The 20,398-nt window shown below is 44.7% G+C and overlaps 1 protein-coding gene across 4 annotated transcripts in view; it reads right to left on the bottom strand.

The window, feature by feature from the left end:
- Positions 1-570: 570 nt before the first annotated feature.
- Positions 571-20,398, bottom strand: part of nacc1b (nucleus accumbens associated 1, BEN and BTB (POZ) domain containing b) — a 21,778-nt gene continuing 1,950 nt past the window's right edge. For 2 of the 4 annotated variants that reach the window (XM_015968562.3, XM_015968553.3), the window contains exons 2-8: positions 7,578-7,728; positions 5,854-6,096; positions 3,614-3,820; positions 2,902-3,364; positions 1,208-1,505; positions 1,012-1,109; positions 571-932 (exon numbers count right to left, since the gene is read on the bottom strand). In XM_015968562.3, coding sequence (XP_015824048.1) covers positions 604-932; positions 1,012-1,109; positions 1,208-1,505; positions 2,902-3,364; positions 3,614-3,820; positions 5,854-6,096; positions 7,578-7,703 — 1,764 coding nt within the window. In that variant the 5' untranslated portion in view covers positions 7,704-7,728 and the 3' untranslated portion in view covers positions 571-603. Of the gene's footprint in view, positions 933-1,011; positions 1,110-1,207; positions 1,506-2,901; positions 3,365-3,613; positions 3,821-5,853; positions 6,097-7,577; positions 7,729-19,873; positions 20,007-20,398 lie in introns of those variants that run through there. The other 2 variants (XM_015968571.3, XM_070550000.1) reach the window with 2 other exon arrangements.

Here is a 20,398-nt window from a genome sequence, read left to right as displayed (position 1 = left end):
GGACATCTCCAACTGCGTTAGTAGCCGTATCAACAAACCCGTGACCTCATCAACGCTCAGAGAAGCATCGTCCAGATGATCAAAGCAACACAACAAACAAACAAACAAACAAACAAAAGGGGCTCAGCACAATCTCTCAGTCATCGCTGACTCGCATCGGTTCCGACGCGCCGCCACGCATACATTCATTATCAAAACAACAGTGTTACCGGAGTTTTGGGGGGAGGGAATGCCATGCTCTCGCCCCCCCTCCCAAACGGAATGTCTGGGATTGATATTTTTATACAAAAAAGGGGCTTTAGTGACAAAACAAGCTTTAGAAATATAAAAAGCTGAAACAAACCATATAGAGATGGAGGGAGGGGCTTAGCTTTAACCTCCGTCCTCCAACTTGTTTTCCGTCTCTCTCCATCAGAAGGACAACGGGAAACATTCTGAGGCGTGGAGAGAGACAGAAAGGACGGACAGCACACCACCAAAGAGAAGAGGCAGATCTCCGACCACATGGCACAGCTGAGGGGCGGGATAACCGCCATCAGGACCACAGCGGTCCATGTCTTCGTCTCCCTCCGCCTATCAAACATCCATCTGTCCGTCTCTCACTCAAAACAAAGTGCTGCTGTCTCCTCCCGCCCCTTGAAGGTTGTCCGCTGGCATGGCTCCACTTCCCGCTTCGTTATTATGATTAGCCGCTGCCGATGTGACGGCCTCCAAAGAGGCGGGGTCGAAGCCTTGCTCCACCCCCAGCGTATCGGCCTCCATCTTTACGCTGTCGGCCAAGAAGGCGGAGTAGGCGTCGCTGTCAGCCATCAGCAGTTTAAGCTTGGGAATCCAGCTTTTGCGGACAACGCGGCGCGCGTTGGTGCACATGTCGGCCGCGATGGCGTTCATCTCGCTCTCCTTGAAGCTTGGCGCAAAGTTCTGGCAGTAGACTGGAGAAATTACAGGAGATAAATAAGAGTGAGAATAAAAATAGATACAGAATTAAAAAGCGATCTTTTAAAATCTCACATTTGACAGCATGCAGCACTCTGTTGTCCAGTGGTTTACGACTCGGGTCATTGGTGGATGAGCGGATGCCAGTTCCACAGCTGTTGGCCAAGGTGCTCCTGAACAAGTGCAGAAAATAAAGAATAAACGCCGCGTGAGCACGACAGTCGTAACGGAGGTCAGAGAGCAGCCATCAGAAAGGATTTTAGTCCCTGACCTGTCAAAGAACGCCGCCAGCAGCCGTCTGAGTAGCACTTTGTGGCGCGTCCCGGCGCTGACGTGGCAGTTCATGAGCTGAGCGCGGGAGATGAAGACAGAGGTGCCGCTCACCAGCTCCAGTTTCTCAGCAGGGTCGCCCTCCTCGTACAGCTTCGAGTGGCAGCGATTACCGATCTGGCTGATGAGCTCGGCGGGCAGCGATGCCAGCTCCTGGCGGGTCCGCCCCCCTCTCCCTCCCCGCCCACCACCCGAGTCAGGAGTCAGGTCTGGCAGGGCCTCCACCGGCTCCCCGACCACTGAGGATGAAAGGTGATTACTACTGATGGCCATTTGTCCTAACCCATAAAAAAAAGATGCTACGATGTTTGTTTCTACACTGCAAAAATGAATTAGTTTAATTTATTCGCTAATTTGCCGGGCAACCTTTGCTTACCTCCTTGGCACAATTTTTACTCAAAACATGAAAATCTAATCATTTTTCAGAAAATCTACTTTGTTTTTGCAGATAAGAAGTTTGTTTCCTTTTCTAAAATAAGATAAATTATGTAAAACATGGCATTTTACTTTCCTGAAAATATGTCTTTCTCTCAAGCGTGTTTCCGACGCGTTGGTAAAACGGATTTCAAGGAATTGTGACCTTTACCCTCTTGCTATTTAACCTTCCCCTCACCCCCATCCTAACCTTAATCAAGGCTCTGGCACAGCAGGCCAACGCGCAGGAAACAAACGCTTGGTCCCCCAGCATCACTTTTCGACGCTTCGGGTGTGAGAACTAGGGATGGGTACCGCATTCGGTACTTTTTCAGGTACCGACCGAATTCCATAGTACCGACAGAGCACCGATTCACTTCATATGAAACGGTGCCTCGATTCGGTACCCGTCCTTCACAACGAGAACTTGCCTAGACAGCTGCGCATGCGCAAGAGCGTCATGTCGTCGGTCGCTGCGAGCCAGTTGTAAACAGAGCAGCATGGTAGAAAGAACGCACGCTAAAGCTTGGGTCCACTTCACTAAATGTGATGGGTAACTGGGTGATGATGAAACCAGCGACAACGATCTAAGTGAGACATCCTCATCTTAATCTGCTCCGGTAGGTAAATATAATGTTTAAGATAACGTTAGCTTGATATGTTAGCTTCCATTGCTACCATTGTTATCAGCTAATGGTGCGTTCGCTTTCTCCTCGGAAATTCTAACTTCCCAGTAGGAAAAATCAAATGAAAAAAGACGGCAAAAGGAATGAAGATACACAGTAAATTTAGTTCACAGTAAAGATGTTTGCTTCAGTTTAATTATCAGCTTATAAAACTACAAGGACGATGTTAAACTACAAACAGTTGTATGATATTTATCGTGATATTTATCAAATATTGTTATATATTGAGAAAAATATATATTTAATTATAAAAGAGAATTAAAATATTAAACACTCAAAAGTATCAAAAATTGGTACCGTTAAGTACCGGTATCGATTCGTAGGTACCGGGAATTAGTACCGAATCGATTCAAATGTCAAAGGTACCCATCCCTAATGAGAACGTGTTGTTTTTGCAGTGTACGTTTAAAACATTTAGATAATAAAACTAGAAAACCCCCACAAATTCAACCCAAGATCAACAAGTTAGACACACACACACACACACACACACACACACACACACACACACACACACACACACACACACACACACCTGCTGCTCCAGCGTTCAGCATGCTGTACATGGTGTACATGTTGCAGATCTGTCTGTACTGCTCTTCGGCCGTCTCATCTGCTATGTCGTCCTCTTCCTCGTCGTCATGGTAACTGATGGGCGAGTCGCTGGTGTACATGCTCAGTGTCCCTGGGCTTGTGCCCTCGGGGGTCCCGCCATTGTTGTTGTTGTTGTTTTGATTACTATTGAGTCCAGCCCCTCCCACGGACGTGGCACCGCCGCTACCCACCACCACTGTGTTCGCTGCCGCTCCGCGCCCAGACACTTCCTGCGTTACTGTGGTGGAGGAGGAGGAAAAGGAAGAGGAGGAAGAGTAGCGTGCGGCCTTTCTCATCCCACCTCCCCCGCCTCCCCCTGACCCTCCTCCACCATCCCGGTTTCCCCCCTCCCATAGTCGTTTGGCCACAGGGGTGCAGACCACAGAGTACGGTGAGCCTTCCTGCTGTGAAGAAACAAGAGAGAACTGGTTAATCACCACCGGCTGAACCAACAGCTCCGACCATAAAACACAACAACAACACAGTAAAGTCAGGAGTCACATTTACTCAAGCTGACGTTTGAACCCTAACCCAGCTCACATGGTAAAAGCAAAAATAATAGAACCAAAGGTAAATCGTTTTTAAAGGTTTTAGGAGTTTCTGTTTAGATTAGACAAACTTCTCTTGTTCATGTCTGAGTTGTCGGAGCCCACCTGCTGCTGCTGCGGAGCTGGCTGAGGCATGGCGGCGGCCTGCTCAGTCTTCACCTTGGACACCAGAGGGAACGGCGTCAGACAGGACGCAGGCCTTCCCACAGTAGCTCCACCCCCTCCCACTGTCTGAGCGACAGGACTCTGAGGCTCAGAGGACGCCGTCTCCTCAGCGTGGAGACCCTGGGAGTCGCAGCTCGGAGAGGACACCTGACGGCGAGGAGACGCAAAGGCAGAATCAACTTTAAAAGCTTATGTCATTATTTTGAGTCTATTCCACTGAATTTCACATCTGTAGTAGTTTGTTGACTTAAAACAAGAAGAAGAAAATGAGTTTTCATCTATTTCTGGTGTAATGTGTGTATTTTTCATAGTCACGAGGCAAAAAAGCAGCAATCCGGAGTTCTACCCCTGTACTGTGATATAATAGACAATATATCAGTTATTTGTTCTGCTCTGGTTACCTAGGCTACGGATGTTTCACCGGTAAAAAAAAACTGGAAATCTGCACGTGACTTTTATTATAAAAGTTCCCACATCGTGTCTTTCTGGGATTTGTCTCAAATGCGGCAGCTGTTGGAATCGCAGCCTTCCACTTTAACGGCGGCTACAGCCTGATTTATACTTCTCCGTCAGCTCGAGTGTGAAGTCACGCACACGCATTGACGGAGATGTTTTCCCTTCAGACTTCTTCACCTGGGGAGTGTCAAAGCAACTCCCCGCCAGGACAACACAGAGGGCGTATCCTTTCACTATTACAGCCATGTATCTAGTCCATAAGAGTGTATTTACTATTTGCTTTATGTTGTGTTGTTTGAGAGATAATGGCGGTGATGTTGACGAGATTAAAGGAAGTGGTGTCCTGACCAATCACAAGCTGTCAATCACAGATTGGGCACTTGCAGAAAAACCTAGACAGATGCAGAGTTGGAGACACTTTTTAAGCCTGAGGCACACCGGAGGCGGTCGCAACGCTGGTTTTGGGAAGTCCAGTGGTCCCACAGGACGCGCCGCGTCGCGCGATAGTCACAACATCACGCGGGACTTGAGAACAGGAAGCGGGAAGTGACTCTACTGTTTATACGTGATCAGACTTGTCATCATGTTTCGTGAGACTCAAATTCTCAACAGTGGGTACGTACGCTATTTATTCAAATATTTTAAGATCAATTGTACTTCAAAGTTATTAAAACTGCAGCTGGGTTTTTTCCCTGAAGCCGTTCTGCGTCGTAATGTCTGTCTTAAAGTACTCCACAATGTTGTAAACCGCCGCGGCGGCGCTTGAGACAGAACTGGCGCCTATCTTCAGCGCCTCGGCGCGGCGCTTCTGCAACACAGCACGGCTGCGCCGTGTGCCTACTCGCATGAACTAGAATGGCTTCCATTTAAAATGACGGTGCGTCCGCCTGTGGTGTGCCCCAGGCTTTACGGACAAAATAAGTCTTTAAAATACATGAATATGAATAAGCAGATTAACTTAAGAAGAAGAATTATAAAACTATGTGTTTTAGCTCTGTTGGCTGGCTAGAGGCGCACGTTCACAAACGAGAGGCGTTGCTTTCTGCTGTAATGGCAGAAGTAGGGAGAGGGGCTTGAAGTGCGATACATTTTTCCGCCTCTAGATGGTGCCCTCGGAATAAAAGTCCAGATTTCTGCTTTAATCGAAACAAAGCTGGCTGATTATAAATAATATTGGATATTGTGGACAGTTTGTTGAAAAAAGGTTGTTTTAATTACATTTTACAAGATTTGTGCTGATATAAAGAACTTTAATGAAAACATGAGCGCCAGACCATGATCTAAAATGTGTGACAACATACTTGTTTATTGCATAGGGTACTACAAGTACCTTGCATGTAGTCTTGATCACTGAGAATCAGCATTTTCTCTGTTGTACAAAGTTTATTACAACACAGATGTTCAGAAAGCTAAATTTAAACTTTTGGATCAAAGACCAGTTTCATTTTTAACATAATTCAGTTTAAATCCAACAAACGGAGGTTGTTTTCCTCATTTTTACGCAGATTCATGCAGCGAAGCACTCCCGTCCTAATCAGATCATTGCGTTGCTCTAGACAGAACCTGTAGCGTCACCGCCCTGCGTCAGTTACTTTTTAGTCATAGGAGGCGTCCATAAACACAACAAACACCCACGTGGTGTCCTCCTCGTGTGCATTTGTGATGTCCCAGCATGTCAGAGTGAATGACGACATGTTGCTTTTGCTGCGTCATGATCAGGTTACCTTGAGGAAAAACTCTGTGCCTTTCTCCATTATCTGCTGGATCTGGAGGAAGCCGGCGGTGTACATGAGCAGAAACTGGTCTCCCACGTTCATGCTGAGGCGCCCCGTGTAGCAGAAGGCCAGAATCTGCTGGAAGCTCTGCGGCTGCACAGCCGGAGGTAGCTCCACCACGGAGCTCTTCCCCACGGCGTTGAACAGATCCCGGAAGTAGGAGCTGCTGGCAGCCAGCACTGCACGATGGGCCTGAGGGGGAACGTCAGGGATGACAAGAGTCATACACTCTGGAAAAAGTCACTGTTGCTTTATCACATTTCCTGTGGAATTAACTCTAAAAGATATTATTTAGTTCCATCCAGATCTTCTGCTGACTCCAGCTGCAGCACAAAGTCTTTTCATTCGGTTTTAGAGAAGTCAGCTGAACTTGTAGAGCTGCTGAACTCGTAACCAAACGTCTCTGCTCCTATCGGCATGTGTGTGTTTGGATCCATCTCTACCTCGAAGCTGCGTCTGCTAACACAAGTCTTTACTTTCCGATTAGCCGCAGTGAAAAGCAGATTTCTGTCTGACCACATGATTTGCTCAGAGGTGGCCACCACAATCCTTCCAGATTGGACAGTTTTCCACCCTATTCAGTAATCAGTGTCCTTAGCTGTTTTCCTGCTAGTCGGTTGAATTCTTCACCAGCTTGTAACAACGCAGCATATTTTCCAAGATAGCAGGATGTGCCTTTACCGTTTAGTGAATGACTGTAACTGCATTTATGAAGGAGAACCGTTTATGAGGTTAGTTGTGAGTCACAGGGGGTCGCGGTCACGTCGCCACCATTCTAATCCTGTTTAAAAGCATGTGGGTATCTGAAATTCTTTGTAATTATGAGAAAAATTGCAGCACATTTAAGACACGTTGTGACTAATTTGTCAGGAAAACAAATGGACAATTTGTCATCAGCCCAAGTGAACTGACTGTACATAAAATTTGATACAGAAGGTTCACATGGGATTGTTGTAATGGAAGCCTCTCCGATGCAAGGTCAGAAGCAAACCAGTCCCACCGGGTGCGTTTCAGCTAGCCATCGAGGTCAAAAAAATCTCCAGAGAATTGCAAGATCACGCGTGATTTGGGCAGATCACATGCTCACAAGCAAGGAGACAGAAGGTCTGTGGTTTATTTTCTGTTTCGTGTACCTCTGCTATGAAAGCATGACAGGTAATGACATACTTTTTTGTACTAGTTAAGCAGCTGGAAATTTGCATGTCTTTTATTTTGAAAGTCGCAGGATGTTTTACACTACTCCCATGTTTGACTTCCTGTCTGGCCCAATATGAACGGCTGAGCTCGGTGCTTTCTGGAAGCTCAGCCGCGTGTAAAAAATGAACCTGAAACACATAATCGGAGCGATGCAACAGAATCCAAAACACGATGCTTACGCGTCCGGTGGAAACACACCCATCGACTAGAACAGCGGTTTTTAGTGGTGTGTTACACTTTACGGATGTTACGTGTCCTTTATGCATTTGGTGAAAAGCCGGGTTTGGGCTAACAACTTCAGTTCAATTTCAAATAAGGCTTGCTCAATTACAGGCTCTGAATAACTGTCTGCATAAAAAAACTTGCAAATATTTTTGTGTCTTTTTTTTCCCACATAATATTTCTTTCTCTCTAAAAATGAGTAAATTTTGATAAGTAGAAAGAATTAAAGTGACATGGATGTAAAACGTTTTGACCTTAAAGGCGTGCCCTTTGACGACCACAGAGACGTCACAGTAGAGGCCCTGCAGCCGCTGCTCATTCAGACACTCCAGGACGTTGTTGCCAAAGTTAGGGATCGCCATCTGCAGCGTCTGAGCCATTACGCTCTGCCCAGCACCACAGGGTCTGCAGAAAACACAGACTGAGAGGTTAGGGCTCACATAAGAGGACCTCTTATGAGACGTTTGACAAAATAGAGAGGAGATCAAATCATGCTGAGAAGAGATTTTGAGTTATTAGGTGAGGAAAGTTACAAAAGGGCTAAACGATAAAACATGTGAGAAGTGAAGAAATGAGAAACCAGCACAAAAAGAACTTGGAGACAAGGACAGCAGAGCGACGAGAGAGAGGGAGGGTGTGAGACGTGAATAAAAGGATGAAGTGCATGAAGTCTGATGAATTAAAAATGTGATAAACAGCTTTGATTTAAAACTGTCTTCATAATGAAAGAGAATTTCATGCCACCAGCAACCATTATATAAGACTCTTCCTCCCGGTTTTGTTACATCTAATTCAGTTAAACTCTGGCCTACTTTGATTTGTTTTATTGTGTTGCTCCCTCTCAGGCGCAAAACAGAAACCAACAGCTTGACTTGTCTATTTTACTTGTACTCTTCACCATCCGACAAAGATGTCTATGATAGAGAAAGAGACAAAAATAAACAATAGCTCTGTCTTTAAATGTTTCTGTTTTTGTTTATTGTTCTAAAAATGGGCTTTTTTGTTGAAAAATGCCCGGTGATCCCACGCCGAATGTGAAGCAGCAGAAGTAAAGAAAGAGCTGCGAACACAAAGGTGAGTCACAAAACTGCTGAACTGATATTTTATAAACCGTGGCCGTGGAGCTAGCGGATGCTGGCCAAGCTTAGACGAGGGAGAGACAGAGGAGTATCCTGAGAGCAGCTTGTAGATACGTTCTGTCCTAACCTGCCTACAACCCCAAACAAAACACTAACGTGTAACAATATTAAACTGATTATTCATTTTTCCTCCAGTGGGAGGAGGATGAACATCCCAGCAGCCTAAACAGTAACAAAGTCTCCACCGGTCCTTCTGAGAAATGCTGGAGAAGCTGAAACTTCATATTTATGGACCTGCTTCTGATAAACGCCATCATTAACTCTACGTTCTGATTCAGACCAGCAAAGGAGAAGTTCACCAATATTCATTAAGTAGTTTTCAAATGATTTACTTCCCAGCACACATTCGGACGTTTAATCAACGTTGAAAAGTCGTTGGGCCGACATGGTTGAAAAATTGTTCCAAAATGAAAGTTGAACCAACGTCTTTTTGGACGTGAAGTACACATAACAATTATACATGTACCGTATTCTCCGGACTATAAGCCGTTACTTTTTCTCACGCTTTGAACCATGCGGCTTATAATGAGGTGCGGCTTTAGTCAACCAGAAAGGATGGATGCTGGAAAGTCTAATGAAGGAATGGTTAAAGGAGCGCTACGGAAAGCGCCCAGGAGGATTTTTTCACAGTAAAACGGCGCTGCTTGTTTTCCCAGCTTCACCCGGGATGATGACAGCGACACGGACATCGCCACAGAAAAGGTACGTGACGAAGCTCTTCAACTCCGACACTGAAGAAGATGACTTCAGTGGTTTCAGTGCGCCAGAGGACGATGAATAAACTAATCAATAACTTTTCTGTTTTTTTTTTATACTGATCAGTTCAGTTACGTTCAGTTAAACAGTGTTGGGAGTAACGCGGTACAAAAGTAATTAATTACTGTAATGCATTGCTTTTTGTTGTAATGTGGTAACGTAAGGCATTACAGGGAAAGAAAATGGTAATATTTACTCGGTACAAGTGTCAGTAACGTAGTAATTACAACGCATTTTTAAACCCAGAATCAGGATGTGGGTTTCTTAAAAATTAAAATTGCGGAAAGCCCAAAATAAAGATCCGGTATCTACATATATGACGTCATTTATGGACTCAGCTTTGCAGGCATTCTATGAGCAGAGAGGACGCAGCGGTGACGGCTCAAATCCTCCAGCTGCGTCCTGCGCGCGGCCGCTGTTATATTCACAAAACCGCTCCACCTAAACAAAATAATTCACTTGCGATCGTTCATATCAGCCCATATTCTCTGTACTTTCTGTACTTTTCTGACGTGCTTTGTAGGGCTGTCGCGGTAACCGCAAAAATGAAATATCGCGATATGAAGAAGCCCACCGCGCTGCATCATGGGCCACCGCGATTACTGAACTTGGTTCAACTCAATGATGCATGTTGAGAAGGATGGCTGCACTGGTATCAAAACGAAACGTTACTTCGCTCCTGTGGGAGCGCTTTGGTTTTCAGTACGTCAGCTGCTGCGCAGCCAGAGTCCTTGGCCGAGACAGAGCTGCCACCAGCGGCAAAAAATAAATAAATAATAAACGCTCGGAGACCTGCTGAAGTCCCGGACAAGCACTGCTTCTGCAACCGTCCCGAAGAGAGTTTGAGCCGAGCTGGAGCTCACTCGCTACCTGCAGGTGGAATGCATCCACCCTAAAGAACCCCCCTGACATGGTGGAGCAACAACCGGGAGAGATTCCCTTTGCTCGCCAGAGTCGCACGCAAGTTGAGTTCGGAAGCGAGCGGGGCCGGACCGGAGCGGAGGGGAGCGGAGGTAGTGGAATTTGGGGTAAGTGTAACGAGCGCACCTCCGAGAGGGTTTTCAGTGTTGCTGCAAATGTTGCCACCCCTCTCAGATCCTCTCTCAAACCGTATATGGTTAACATGCTGGTTTTCCTTGTAGGTAACAAGGACGTGACCGAGCTATAAATCACCGTCATTCGTGTGTGTGAAAGTGAAATGATAGTGCGCCCGCCCCCCGGCGCGCGCGCGCCCGGTACATGTAATTTTTTATGCTTGTTTCTAAACAACTAAACAAAATGGGGACTTGTTTCTTATTTGTTAGATGCTGCAGCCAAATTTGCATTTAAAAGTTTAACCTTCTCCTGAATTTTGTTGTTTTTAAGTTCAGTCGGACTCCGACTGTCGGAGAAACGAACGTTACTGCGATCTGTGTTGTTACTGCCCTTTGATCTGCATTCAGTAAAGCGTTATAAAAGAAGGCACGGCAATTTTTAACCTTTTTTAAATGTGTAAACATTATGTTTAGATAGTACTGCAATAAAAAAAGGACTGCAATAATATCGCACACCGCAATATTAAGCCACCCTGAATCACCGCAGGGGGAATTCCTCAACCGCGACAGCCCTAGTGCTTTGCCTCAGCTGAGTTCATAATCTGTGCCCTCGCCCGCTGATTTCAACTCATTGCTGCTGGAGCGCAGCGCATATTAAGCTTTTTTTGCGTTCGGTAGATCCCTTTGGCTGATTGGTTAGAAAGTAGGGAATCTAGGAAACAGTTTTTCTGGAAGACGGTGAAAACATGCAGCATGCAGGAAGGTTAGGGAGAGAAAGGGCCGGAAATTATTCAAATAAATCAAGAAAACAAAACAAAGTGCTTGAAAAGAAAATATAAGTAGGTAGATTTATCCCCAATACACATTTTTACCAGTGAAAAGCAATAATCTATAAGCATTTAATATTTATACATGTGATAGAATCAGATCACCCCAGAAGTCAGTCCCACATCCAGGGCCGTATCAAGGCATTTGGGGACCAAGGCAAAATAGGCTTGGAGCCCCCACCACCTCACATCCTTCTCAGTTAATCTAAGGTGGCGGCGTGCTGAGAGTACAGTTTGTTGCTGCATTTATTTAATAAGGAACTGTTATTATATCTGACTGTTTTTAACAGCAATGCTCAGACACCACATCACCTTCCTCTGGATGTGTCATGAGTTCACTGAGCATCACGTGACCTAATTCATATTGAAATTGTTTTGGTAAAAGTAACTTAAAGTAATGCAAAAGTAGTGTAATGCCTTACATTTTAAAATCAGTGATATTATAATGTAATCAATTACATTAAAATGAGGGTAACAAGTAATAAATAATGCATTACAGTTTTGAAGTAACTTGCCCAACACTGCAGTTAAACTACGTTTTCAATTCAGTAGATATCTGTGGCTTTTAGCCCGGTGCGGCTTATATTGAGGTGCGCTCTACAGTCCAGAAATTACGTTTACCACAAATCTGAGTGGATTTTTAGGAAATGTTATGTTAAAAATTTTTTTTTATTTGGACCGTCCTACCACGACCATTTTTGACCGTGGACACCACATTGCCGTCGGGCCAATATTTGCTGGGATTAGGGATGCACAATATATCGAAAAATTATCTTCATCGCGATAACAGGACGTGCGATAGGCCCATCGCAAAGCACGTCAAAAATGGCGATAAATGTTTGGTTCAAACATTTCCATCCGTGTCATACATCAACTTTTTGTAAACCAGCTCTGTTTTTTACGCGGAAGTATTATTTGACCAATCAAATGTAGCCTTTCTGATATGCGTCCAATCAGATGGGTCCGTTCACGTAATACACCCGCCCCCTACGTAGACCCTTACCCCAAAATTCCCCTATCTTCGCTCCGCCCCCGCTTTCCGCTGCCGCTCGCTTGTTCGTCATGCTGGCTCAGATTAACTAACGCACTTTGTGCCGATGTTTCTGGAATCAGCGCTGCTTTCAAACGTGAACGTGAGTCCGCTCGGTATCGTTAATCATTTTTACCGGGCTGACTCCGACACGTGCCGGTGAACCAACCCACCGTTAGCCCCAGGCTCCGGTTAGCTTCCAGCTAAAAGGCTACAGCAGCACTCTCCTCCCAGTCCCACCCTGAGCTGCTAAAGAGGGCCTGGAAAAGTTCCCCCACACATCAAAGTGATTTTTCAGTTATGAGCTTTTATAACCTTGTTAATCAGGATAGTTGATTTGCTGCTGCACATAAACTCAGTCAGAAGCTGCTAGCCGCTTATCTTAAGAGGAAATAGTTCAGTTTGTTAGCTTGTTATCAGAATCATAGTTGCAGTTTCATCATCTGAGCTGCTTTTTAGGATCTAGGTAAACTTGTTCAATTTGGGGTTAAAAACAAACGTTTTCACATGTTTTCCATGTAGTTTTTTTTGCCAGTTCCTCTTCTGAAAGGTAGACAATTGTTTTTCTCTTTCCCTCAGAAAATCTTAATGTTCTCCTAGTTTGGCCCAGCACAGTTCACTTCCCAGTTACAGCAACAGCCTTATATCATAACCATATAAGTGGAGAAAATGCTCAGTAGCAATGAGAGAATTTGCTGTTGCATTTAAGTGATGTTAACTATTATTTATCATTTAAACTTACTTTCTGATATTTTTATTTATTCAAAAAAAACGCTGGTAAGGGATGTTTTTCTGTATTTGGAGCATCAGAAAAAGTTTTATGGTGGAGGTGATGATTTAAAGTCACTGAGAAACTGCATGCATGCAGTTTGTTGTTTTGCTGCTAATACAGTAGCGGGTGCAGCTGCTAATACAGTAGCGGGTGCAGCTGCTAATACAGCAGCAATACAGCAGCGGGTACAGCTGCTAATACAGTAGCGGGTGCAGCTGCTGATACAGCAGCGGGTACAGCTGCTAATACAGTAGCGGGTACAGCTGCTAATACAGTAGCGGGTGCAGCTGCTGATACAGTAGCGGGTGTAGCTGCTAATACAGTAGCGGGTGTAGCTGCTAATACAGTAGCGGGTACAGCTGCTAATACAGTAGCGGGTGCAGCTGCTGATACAGTAGCGGGTGTAGCTGCTAATACAGTAGCGGGTGCAGCTGCTGATACAGTAGCGGGTACAGCTGCTAATACAGTAGCGGGTGCAGCTGCTGATACAGTAGCGGGTGTAGCTGCTAATACAGTAGCGGGTGTAGCTGCTAATACAGTAGCGGGTGCAGCTGCTAATACAGTAGCGGGTGCAGCTGCTAATACAGTAGCGGGTGCAGCTGCTAATACAGTAGCGGGTGCAGCTGCTAATACAGTAGCGGGTGCAGCTGCTAATACAGTAGCGGGTGCAGCTGCTAATACAGCAGCGGGTGCAGCTGCTAATACAGCAGCGGGTGCAGCTGCTAATACAGCAGCGGGTGCAGCTGCTAATACAGCAGCGGGTGCAGCTGCTAATACAGCAGCGGGTGCAGCTGCTAATACAGCAGCGGGTGCAGCTGCTAATACAGCAGCGGGTGCAGCTGCTAATACAGTAGCGGGTGCAGCTGCTAATACAGCAGCGGGTGCAGCTGCTAATACAGCAGCGGGTGCAGCTGCTAATACAGCAGCGGGTGCAGCTGCTAATACAGCAGCGGGTGCAGCTGCTAATACAGCAGCGGGTGCAGCTGCTAATACAGCAGCGGGTGCAGCTGCTAATACAGCAGCGGGTGCAGCTGCTAATACAGCAGCGGGTGCAGCTGCTAATACAGCAGCGGGTGCAGCTGCTAATACAGCAGCGGGTGCAGCTGCTAATACAGCAGCGGGTGCAGGTGCTAATACAGCAGCGGGTGCAGCTGCTAATACAGCAGCGGGTGCAGGTGCTAATACAGCAGCGGGTGCAGGTGCTAATACAGCAGCGGGTGCAGCTGCTAATACAGTAGCGGGTGCAGCTGCTAATACAGCAGCGGGTGCAGCTGCTAATACAGTAGCGGGTGCAGCTGCTAATACAGCAGCGGGTGCAGGTGCTAATACAGTAGCGGGTGCAGCTGCTAATACAGTAGCGGGTGCAGGTGCTAATACAGTAGCGGGTGCAGGTGCTAATACAGTAGCGGGTGCAGCTGCATATTTTTGCAATAAAAATGTTATGTTGTAATGGAATTCATGCATTAGTTTTGTTTGCTTTGAACCCAGAGCAGACGTCACACGCCAGACGACATCAACACTGCATAATTTAGTATTTGTTCATTTATCGTGAGTAATATCGATATCGCAATATTAAGCACTGTTATCGAATATCGCAGGTTTTCCTAATGCCGTGCAGTCCTAGCTGGGATGCTATATTGAACTACACGTAACTAAATGTCAAAATAACAATTATACATATAACTGTAGGCATGTACAAATGTATCTGAATGGATTTTTAAGACACGTTCTGTTTTTTTTTTTTTTTTTTACAAAGTCGGAACGTCCTACCACGACCATTTTTGGACGTGGACACCACGTCGGCATCAGACCAATGTTTGTTGGGTTCATTCTCTGTAGCTGCCAACTAAAGATTTATGTCAAAAAGATGCAACTCTGGTCCAAATGAAAAAATTCTGATGTATTGGTCCGATGTTTACCATTTTCTGTATATCTGCCGATAAGAGTTATTAAAGTGGCGGTGTGTAATTTTCCTGGCAATAGGGGGCAGTATAAAACTAAATCATAGCAAGCAAGCTGTATTTTTGTGCTTGAGTGAGACCTTACCAACGGATGGCCATCAGGGTCAAAAATCCTGGGAGTGTTGTAGCCCAATTGGAGGAGGATTAAGCGAGGCAGATGGATCTGTGTGATTGATCGTTCGGCCCGTGGGAGGCTTAAAGAGAAGGACTGCGAAATATGAAAGAGATGATTGCGAGCGACCCGGACTGTCCAAAGAGAGCCTGGACCCCTGCAGCAACGGTCGGGTTGTGATTCTGGTAAGTCCTTGTGACTAACTGTTAATTAGAGAAGATGTTTCTAGAAACATCCATCTTTGTTTATTTTCAAATCCACAGAGTCATATTGTTTTCACGTTCTGATTCAGGTGTCTCAACCCGCGATCATTAAACACTGAACAAAAATATATACGCAACACTTTTGTTTTTGCTTCCATTTCTCATGAGCTGAACTCAAACATCAGAAGCCTGGTTTATAATTCTCCGTGAGCTTCACAACGGAGAGACGCACACGGAGTGTCGGAAAGGTTTTCACATTTGAACTTCTGTTCAGGCAGCGGAGCGTTGCAAAGCAATTCCCTGCCAGGACAACAGAGGGTGTAGCGCTGTTCTGTGATAACCTGCCACCATAACACTCGTGTATCCGGTCCACAATAACGTATTTACTAATGTGTTTATATATTTCAGAGGCCAAATTTGTCCTTTATTCTCCTCCAACTCTTCATGTGGTCACCTCCTCTAAACCCACGTTTCCTGTCGTTCTCGGCCATGTTTGCTCCGTATTTTGTATTCCTTCACGGGTGAATAAATGTAAATCTTTTCGGACTTTTTCCACGATGCGTTCTTCAATCTGTTCGGGGTCTGCCGCTAAATATCTGTTTACTTTTTAACGGAGCTACAGCGGCGCTGGTGATGAATATGCAGGAAGCGGCGTCCTGGCCAATCACAAGCTTGCAGTTTCCGTCAACTTTCGACGGATGTTTAAATTTTTGAGCATGTCTCCATCCCTCTCTGTGAGCCCGTCGGAGAGCCCTTGCGCCGACTGATAATGGCGTTGCGTATCTACGCACTGACGCAGACACAGATGTATAAATCAAGCTTAAAAATTTGTCAACATGCACAAAACATCCATAGCTCTCAAATATCATTCTGAAATCTGTCTACATGTGTGCGAGTACTTTTCCTTTACCAAGATAATCCGTCCCATCTCATAGGTGTGGCTTTTCAAGGGGCTGATTAGATAGCATGAATAATGTATAGGTGTGCCTTAGACTGCCCACAATAAAAGGACACCCTGATATGTGCACAGTTTTGCGTTATGGGGGTGGTGGGGCAGAAAACCAGTCAGTATCTGGTGTGGCCACCATTTGCCTCACAGATCTGAGTCACATAGAGACAGAGATTCAAAATTCTACACAACCAGTTTCACTACAGCAATGTGCCATGATGCAATGCATTAAACTCTGTTGATCCAGTTTAATTCAGTCTAGGGCTGGCCAATAAATCAAAATGTCACAGTTATCAAAATTCCTGACTCTTATCAAGATAACTTTTCCCATGTCAATAAATTTGATAATAAAAAAATGAAAAAAGATGTGTAGGTTGGCAACATTCTTGTCCTTTTAAGAAGCTGTACTTCCTTGAGTCAAACAAAAATGTGACTCAACATAATACACGTGACAGCCCCATCTAGTGGACATTTTTTGTTTCTGTGCATACCTGTAGTTATCGTCCATTTATCGTTATCGAGGTGAAATCCTCAATATATCGTGATATTGATTTTAAGCTATATCGACCAGCACTAATTCAGTCCAAATAAACATAAAACATACAACATACGTGATCTTTCATCACAGCCACACAATCAGCGGAGAGCACAATAAACCACCCATGTTTTATTCATCTTTAAAACAAACAAAAGACACATTTTTACTATCTAGGTTTGACAAAATGGGTAACATGTATCAACTGTTGTCCACAAGTGATAAAACTTGACAAGGACATCAGATGTAGGATCTCTCCTCCCAGCTCCTTCAGCAGGAGCTGCAGAGTGGCCAACATTAAAGATAGTGTTTGTGACGGCAAGCTTCCAGGTGTGAGTGTGAGGCATGCAAACGCAGCAAACCTAAGCCCAGCTGAAAAATAAATGCTAGAGTAAGAAAAAACAAGTGGACTAAAGCACTCTGATGTGCTGTTTTACGCCTACGTAAGGCCTGCACCGAGCACACAGGCCCATCAGTGTTTAATTAAATTAATTTCCTAGTTTATAGTAATTAATTCGTTATGATTAATGTGAGCACGCTTCAGCCAGAAAGAAAGGGAGGTTGATGAAACCTTGTCTTTTCATACATTTCCTTTATTTTCATTCTGAAACACGGGTAATTTTTTTACTACTATCTATCCACACAGGCACTCCTGAGTTTCAGCTGTTAAAGGAAGCCAGAATGTGACACGCCATTATGCTGAACTAAAAGGAAGATTCTGTAAAATCAAAGTTAGACGATTAAAATGGGAATAATTTCAAGTATATTTGAAAAAAAAAATCTCTAAGATTTTTGCCTCCTTATTTCGTGAACCTATATATTTTACAACTCGCATTAAATTTAGGAAATCTATATACACTGCTTAATTGGTGCAAGCTTTATTTCCAGGTGCCCATTTGATGAAATATGACAGGATCTTGGATTTTTACATTTGTTTTTATAGGTTTTTGTTTCTTTTTTTATTGTGTTGTCTTTATTTGATGGCTCAAAGAGTTTTCAGCATTCCACGTGTGCCCCATATGTCAATCACCCCAGCTGTTTGTCGTAAATAAGCAGTCCTCCCTGTTTAAATAGTTCCAGATTTCCCCACCTCATTGCTAGAACCAAACATTTGCTCTGGGGTTCTCTGCTTCTTGTGACCTTTTCTTTATGCTTTGGATTTAGTCGGTGAGAATTTATGCTTTTTTTCTCAGACATGGATCATTTGGGTCCTAAGGAGATCCAGCTCTACGAATCCGGGCGAGCTGGTTATCAACTATCTAAATCAACTCAAGAGTTCTGCTTCTGACAACAGTCTTGAGGTGGCATTATCCTCAGAAAGACAAAGCTGAAATGTAAACCGGTAAAAAAAAATAAAAAATAGACAAACATAAAATGCTCATCATGATCACAGAAACATCAGCATCAGTTGCCATAGTAACCAACCCAGATATAAAGGGAACCAGCTTTGCGACACCAAAACTCCCAAATATCCCCCAAAGTAGCACCATTAAGCAAATACTCCTGTTTCTAAAGATCACTGCACTCCTTCGTTAAAAAAATAAAAAAAATAAAAAAACAGGATAATGTACACCAGTTTCAGGAAGTAGAAGTGAGCCACGTCAGAGTTGGGCTCAGTACCAATACTCGCACTGCACCCAACGGTCCTCAAGAAGTGCGTAGTAAGGCTTCGAGTGCGTAGTGCACAAGTCTGCAAATAATTGCCAAATTGGGACAGGGAGAATTGTATCATCAACCGGGATGCATGCTGGGATGCCGGTTGCTGTTTGTACGGCTTTAAAAAAAACTTGATTAACAACTTTCAAAATAAGTCCACATCAATGTGGACTTCAGCGAAGTGCAGATCAAGGGTGCAAAAAGGGGTGTGGTCAACTTCCGCACTTGAAAATTGGGACACCATACCATACGTTCTTACGCCCCTGGATGGCAATGCACAATTGAGGGGCGCAAGGGTGGAAGTAAGTATTGAGAAAGAGCCTTGAGCTTCAGGCGGCAGGCTTTGGAGTCTTATTTCCTGATATTTGGACATCTCACTTCGGGCTGGATAACAGCAACACAACTCTATCATTGACTGTTTGCTCAGCAATGTTGATGTTTTGTCTCCACAAATAACACAAGCCTGAAGGAGTTCTGCTGTGTGGTGACATTGCTAATGCTACCAGTTAGCTTCAACTAGTCAAAACGTTCTCAGCGGTTTTCTGGACGCTAAACCAAAAACAGCCTTCCCTGTTGTGAGTCAAGATGGGTGAGTCCATGGACGTTAAGTGACAGTGTGAGGTAGATCTGTCAGGCTTTACAAATCTAGCTAATGCAGGAGATAGGTGTAGGAGACTATTTTCATGTTCAGCCTGGATAAAAAAAACTCAGGCAGACCGATTATAATCAGAAATATTTTTTTCAGTGTTCCACACCTTTAAAGTCTGCAGTTATTCTGACATTTTCAAAAACAAATGCACATTTTCATTCATCTTAAAGCAAAAATTGAAGAAGACATATACTCCACTGCACTACCCAGCATGACTGATTTTATTTCATCACCACTGTGGAGCACTGATGTCACTCCCGAGACCTCCTACTCGCCGCCTTTTCCTTCTCGCAGGTCAAAAGGGTCAAAAAAACTTCCAAGAATCATAAAGGGGAGTTAATTCAAACCACTTGACCCCTTGCCCTGCAGTTAACATAAGCCCCCTCACTGATTCTGATTTAATGCTCAACTGCGTGTGGCTACATCTGTGCGTGTGTGCAAAAATCCTCTCATTTTTTCCCAGTTCAGTATTAAAAAGGATGCTTTGCTTTAGGCAGAGTAACCATATTCCTGCTAACACCCACATGCCAAAAGGAGTATTCCAGTCAGCTTGTTGGCACAGACTAACAGCTATTAAGTATCTGAATAACATCCTTTTATATAAACATCACTGCCTGCTCAGTTTCCTGGTTTCGGGACTTTTAAGGTGGCCTGTTAGCAAAGAGCATGCTAAAGCTAAAGCTAAAATCTTTAAAGAAAACGTCAGAGTTAAAAATAAAAGTAAGAAACGAGTTTTATTTGTATCAAATAAATGAATGTCTCTTGCGTTTAAAAACGGGACACGATGCTTCATTCGCCGGCTCTCGTGGACAGACAATGAGCCACGATGTGGCTACAGCGTAGCCTCCCTTAAAAAAAGCACCAGAGCTGAAACTTCAAAGGCGAATTTCCATCCACACGCATCAATTATACATCAACTAATCTCACATGAAAGTCTAGGAGTCGATGTCTAGCCGGCGGACTCCTCGGGAGGGAGAGGATGGTCCCGCCACCGCGGGTGAAGGAGGGCTGTCGGGGCGGTCGAAAAGCTCTCGGTGTGCCAGCCTCGATGCCCGGTTAGGATTTGGGAGTTGTTGCTCGACTTGGCCCGCGCCGGTGTGTGCTCAGCTAGGGGGGAGGAGGGGGAATGGTAAATGAGAAGGGACACAAAAAATAAGCCGTTTCCCTTCTATTTTTTAAAATGTCAGTTGCTTCAGTTTCCATGAAAGATGTTTTGTCGTCCGACAAACACGGGGACGTTAAAGCAGCCAAAACGCTCATTTCGCCGTCTCCGTGCCTACCAGCACGGTATGGTCGGTGTCGAATGCCCGCCCTCCTCCGCCGGTCGAATGGCAGCTACCGGTCGGTGTTCCTCTCCAAGATGTCGCTTTTAATAAATTATTTATAACACCTTCATGAAATAAGCGATCCTGTCCAGGCACGCGGGCGACACTCAGCTTGAACGGACTTCAT

Source organism: Nothobranchius furzeri, chromosome 4, assembly GCF_043380555.1.
Source record: "Nothobranchius furzeri strain GRZ-AD chromosome 4, NfurGRZ-RIMD1, whole genome shotgun sequence".
Classification (NCBI taxonomy): Eukaryota; Metazoa; Chordata; class Actinopteri; order Cyprinodontiformes; family Nothobranchiidae; genus Nothobranchius; species Nothobranchius furzeri.
Note: the sequence above shows the minus strand (reverse complement) of the source record. Positions and strands in the feature narration are given on the sequence as shown.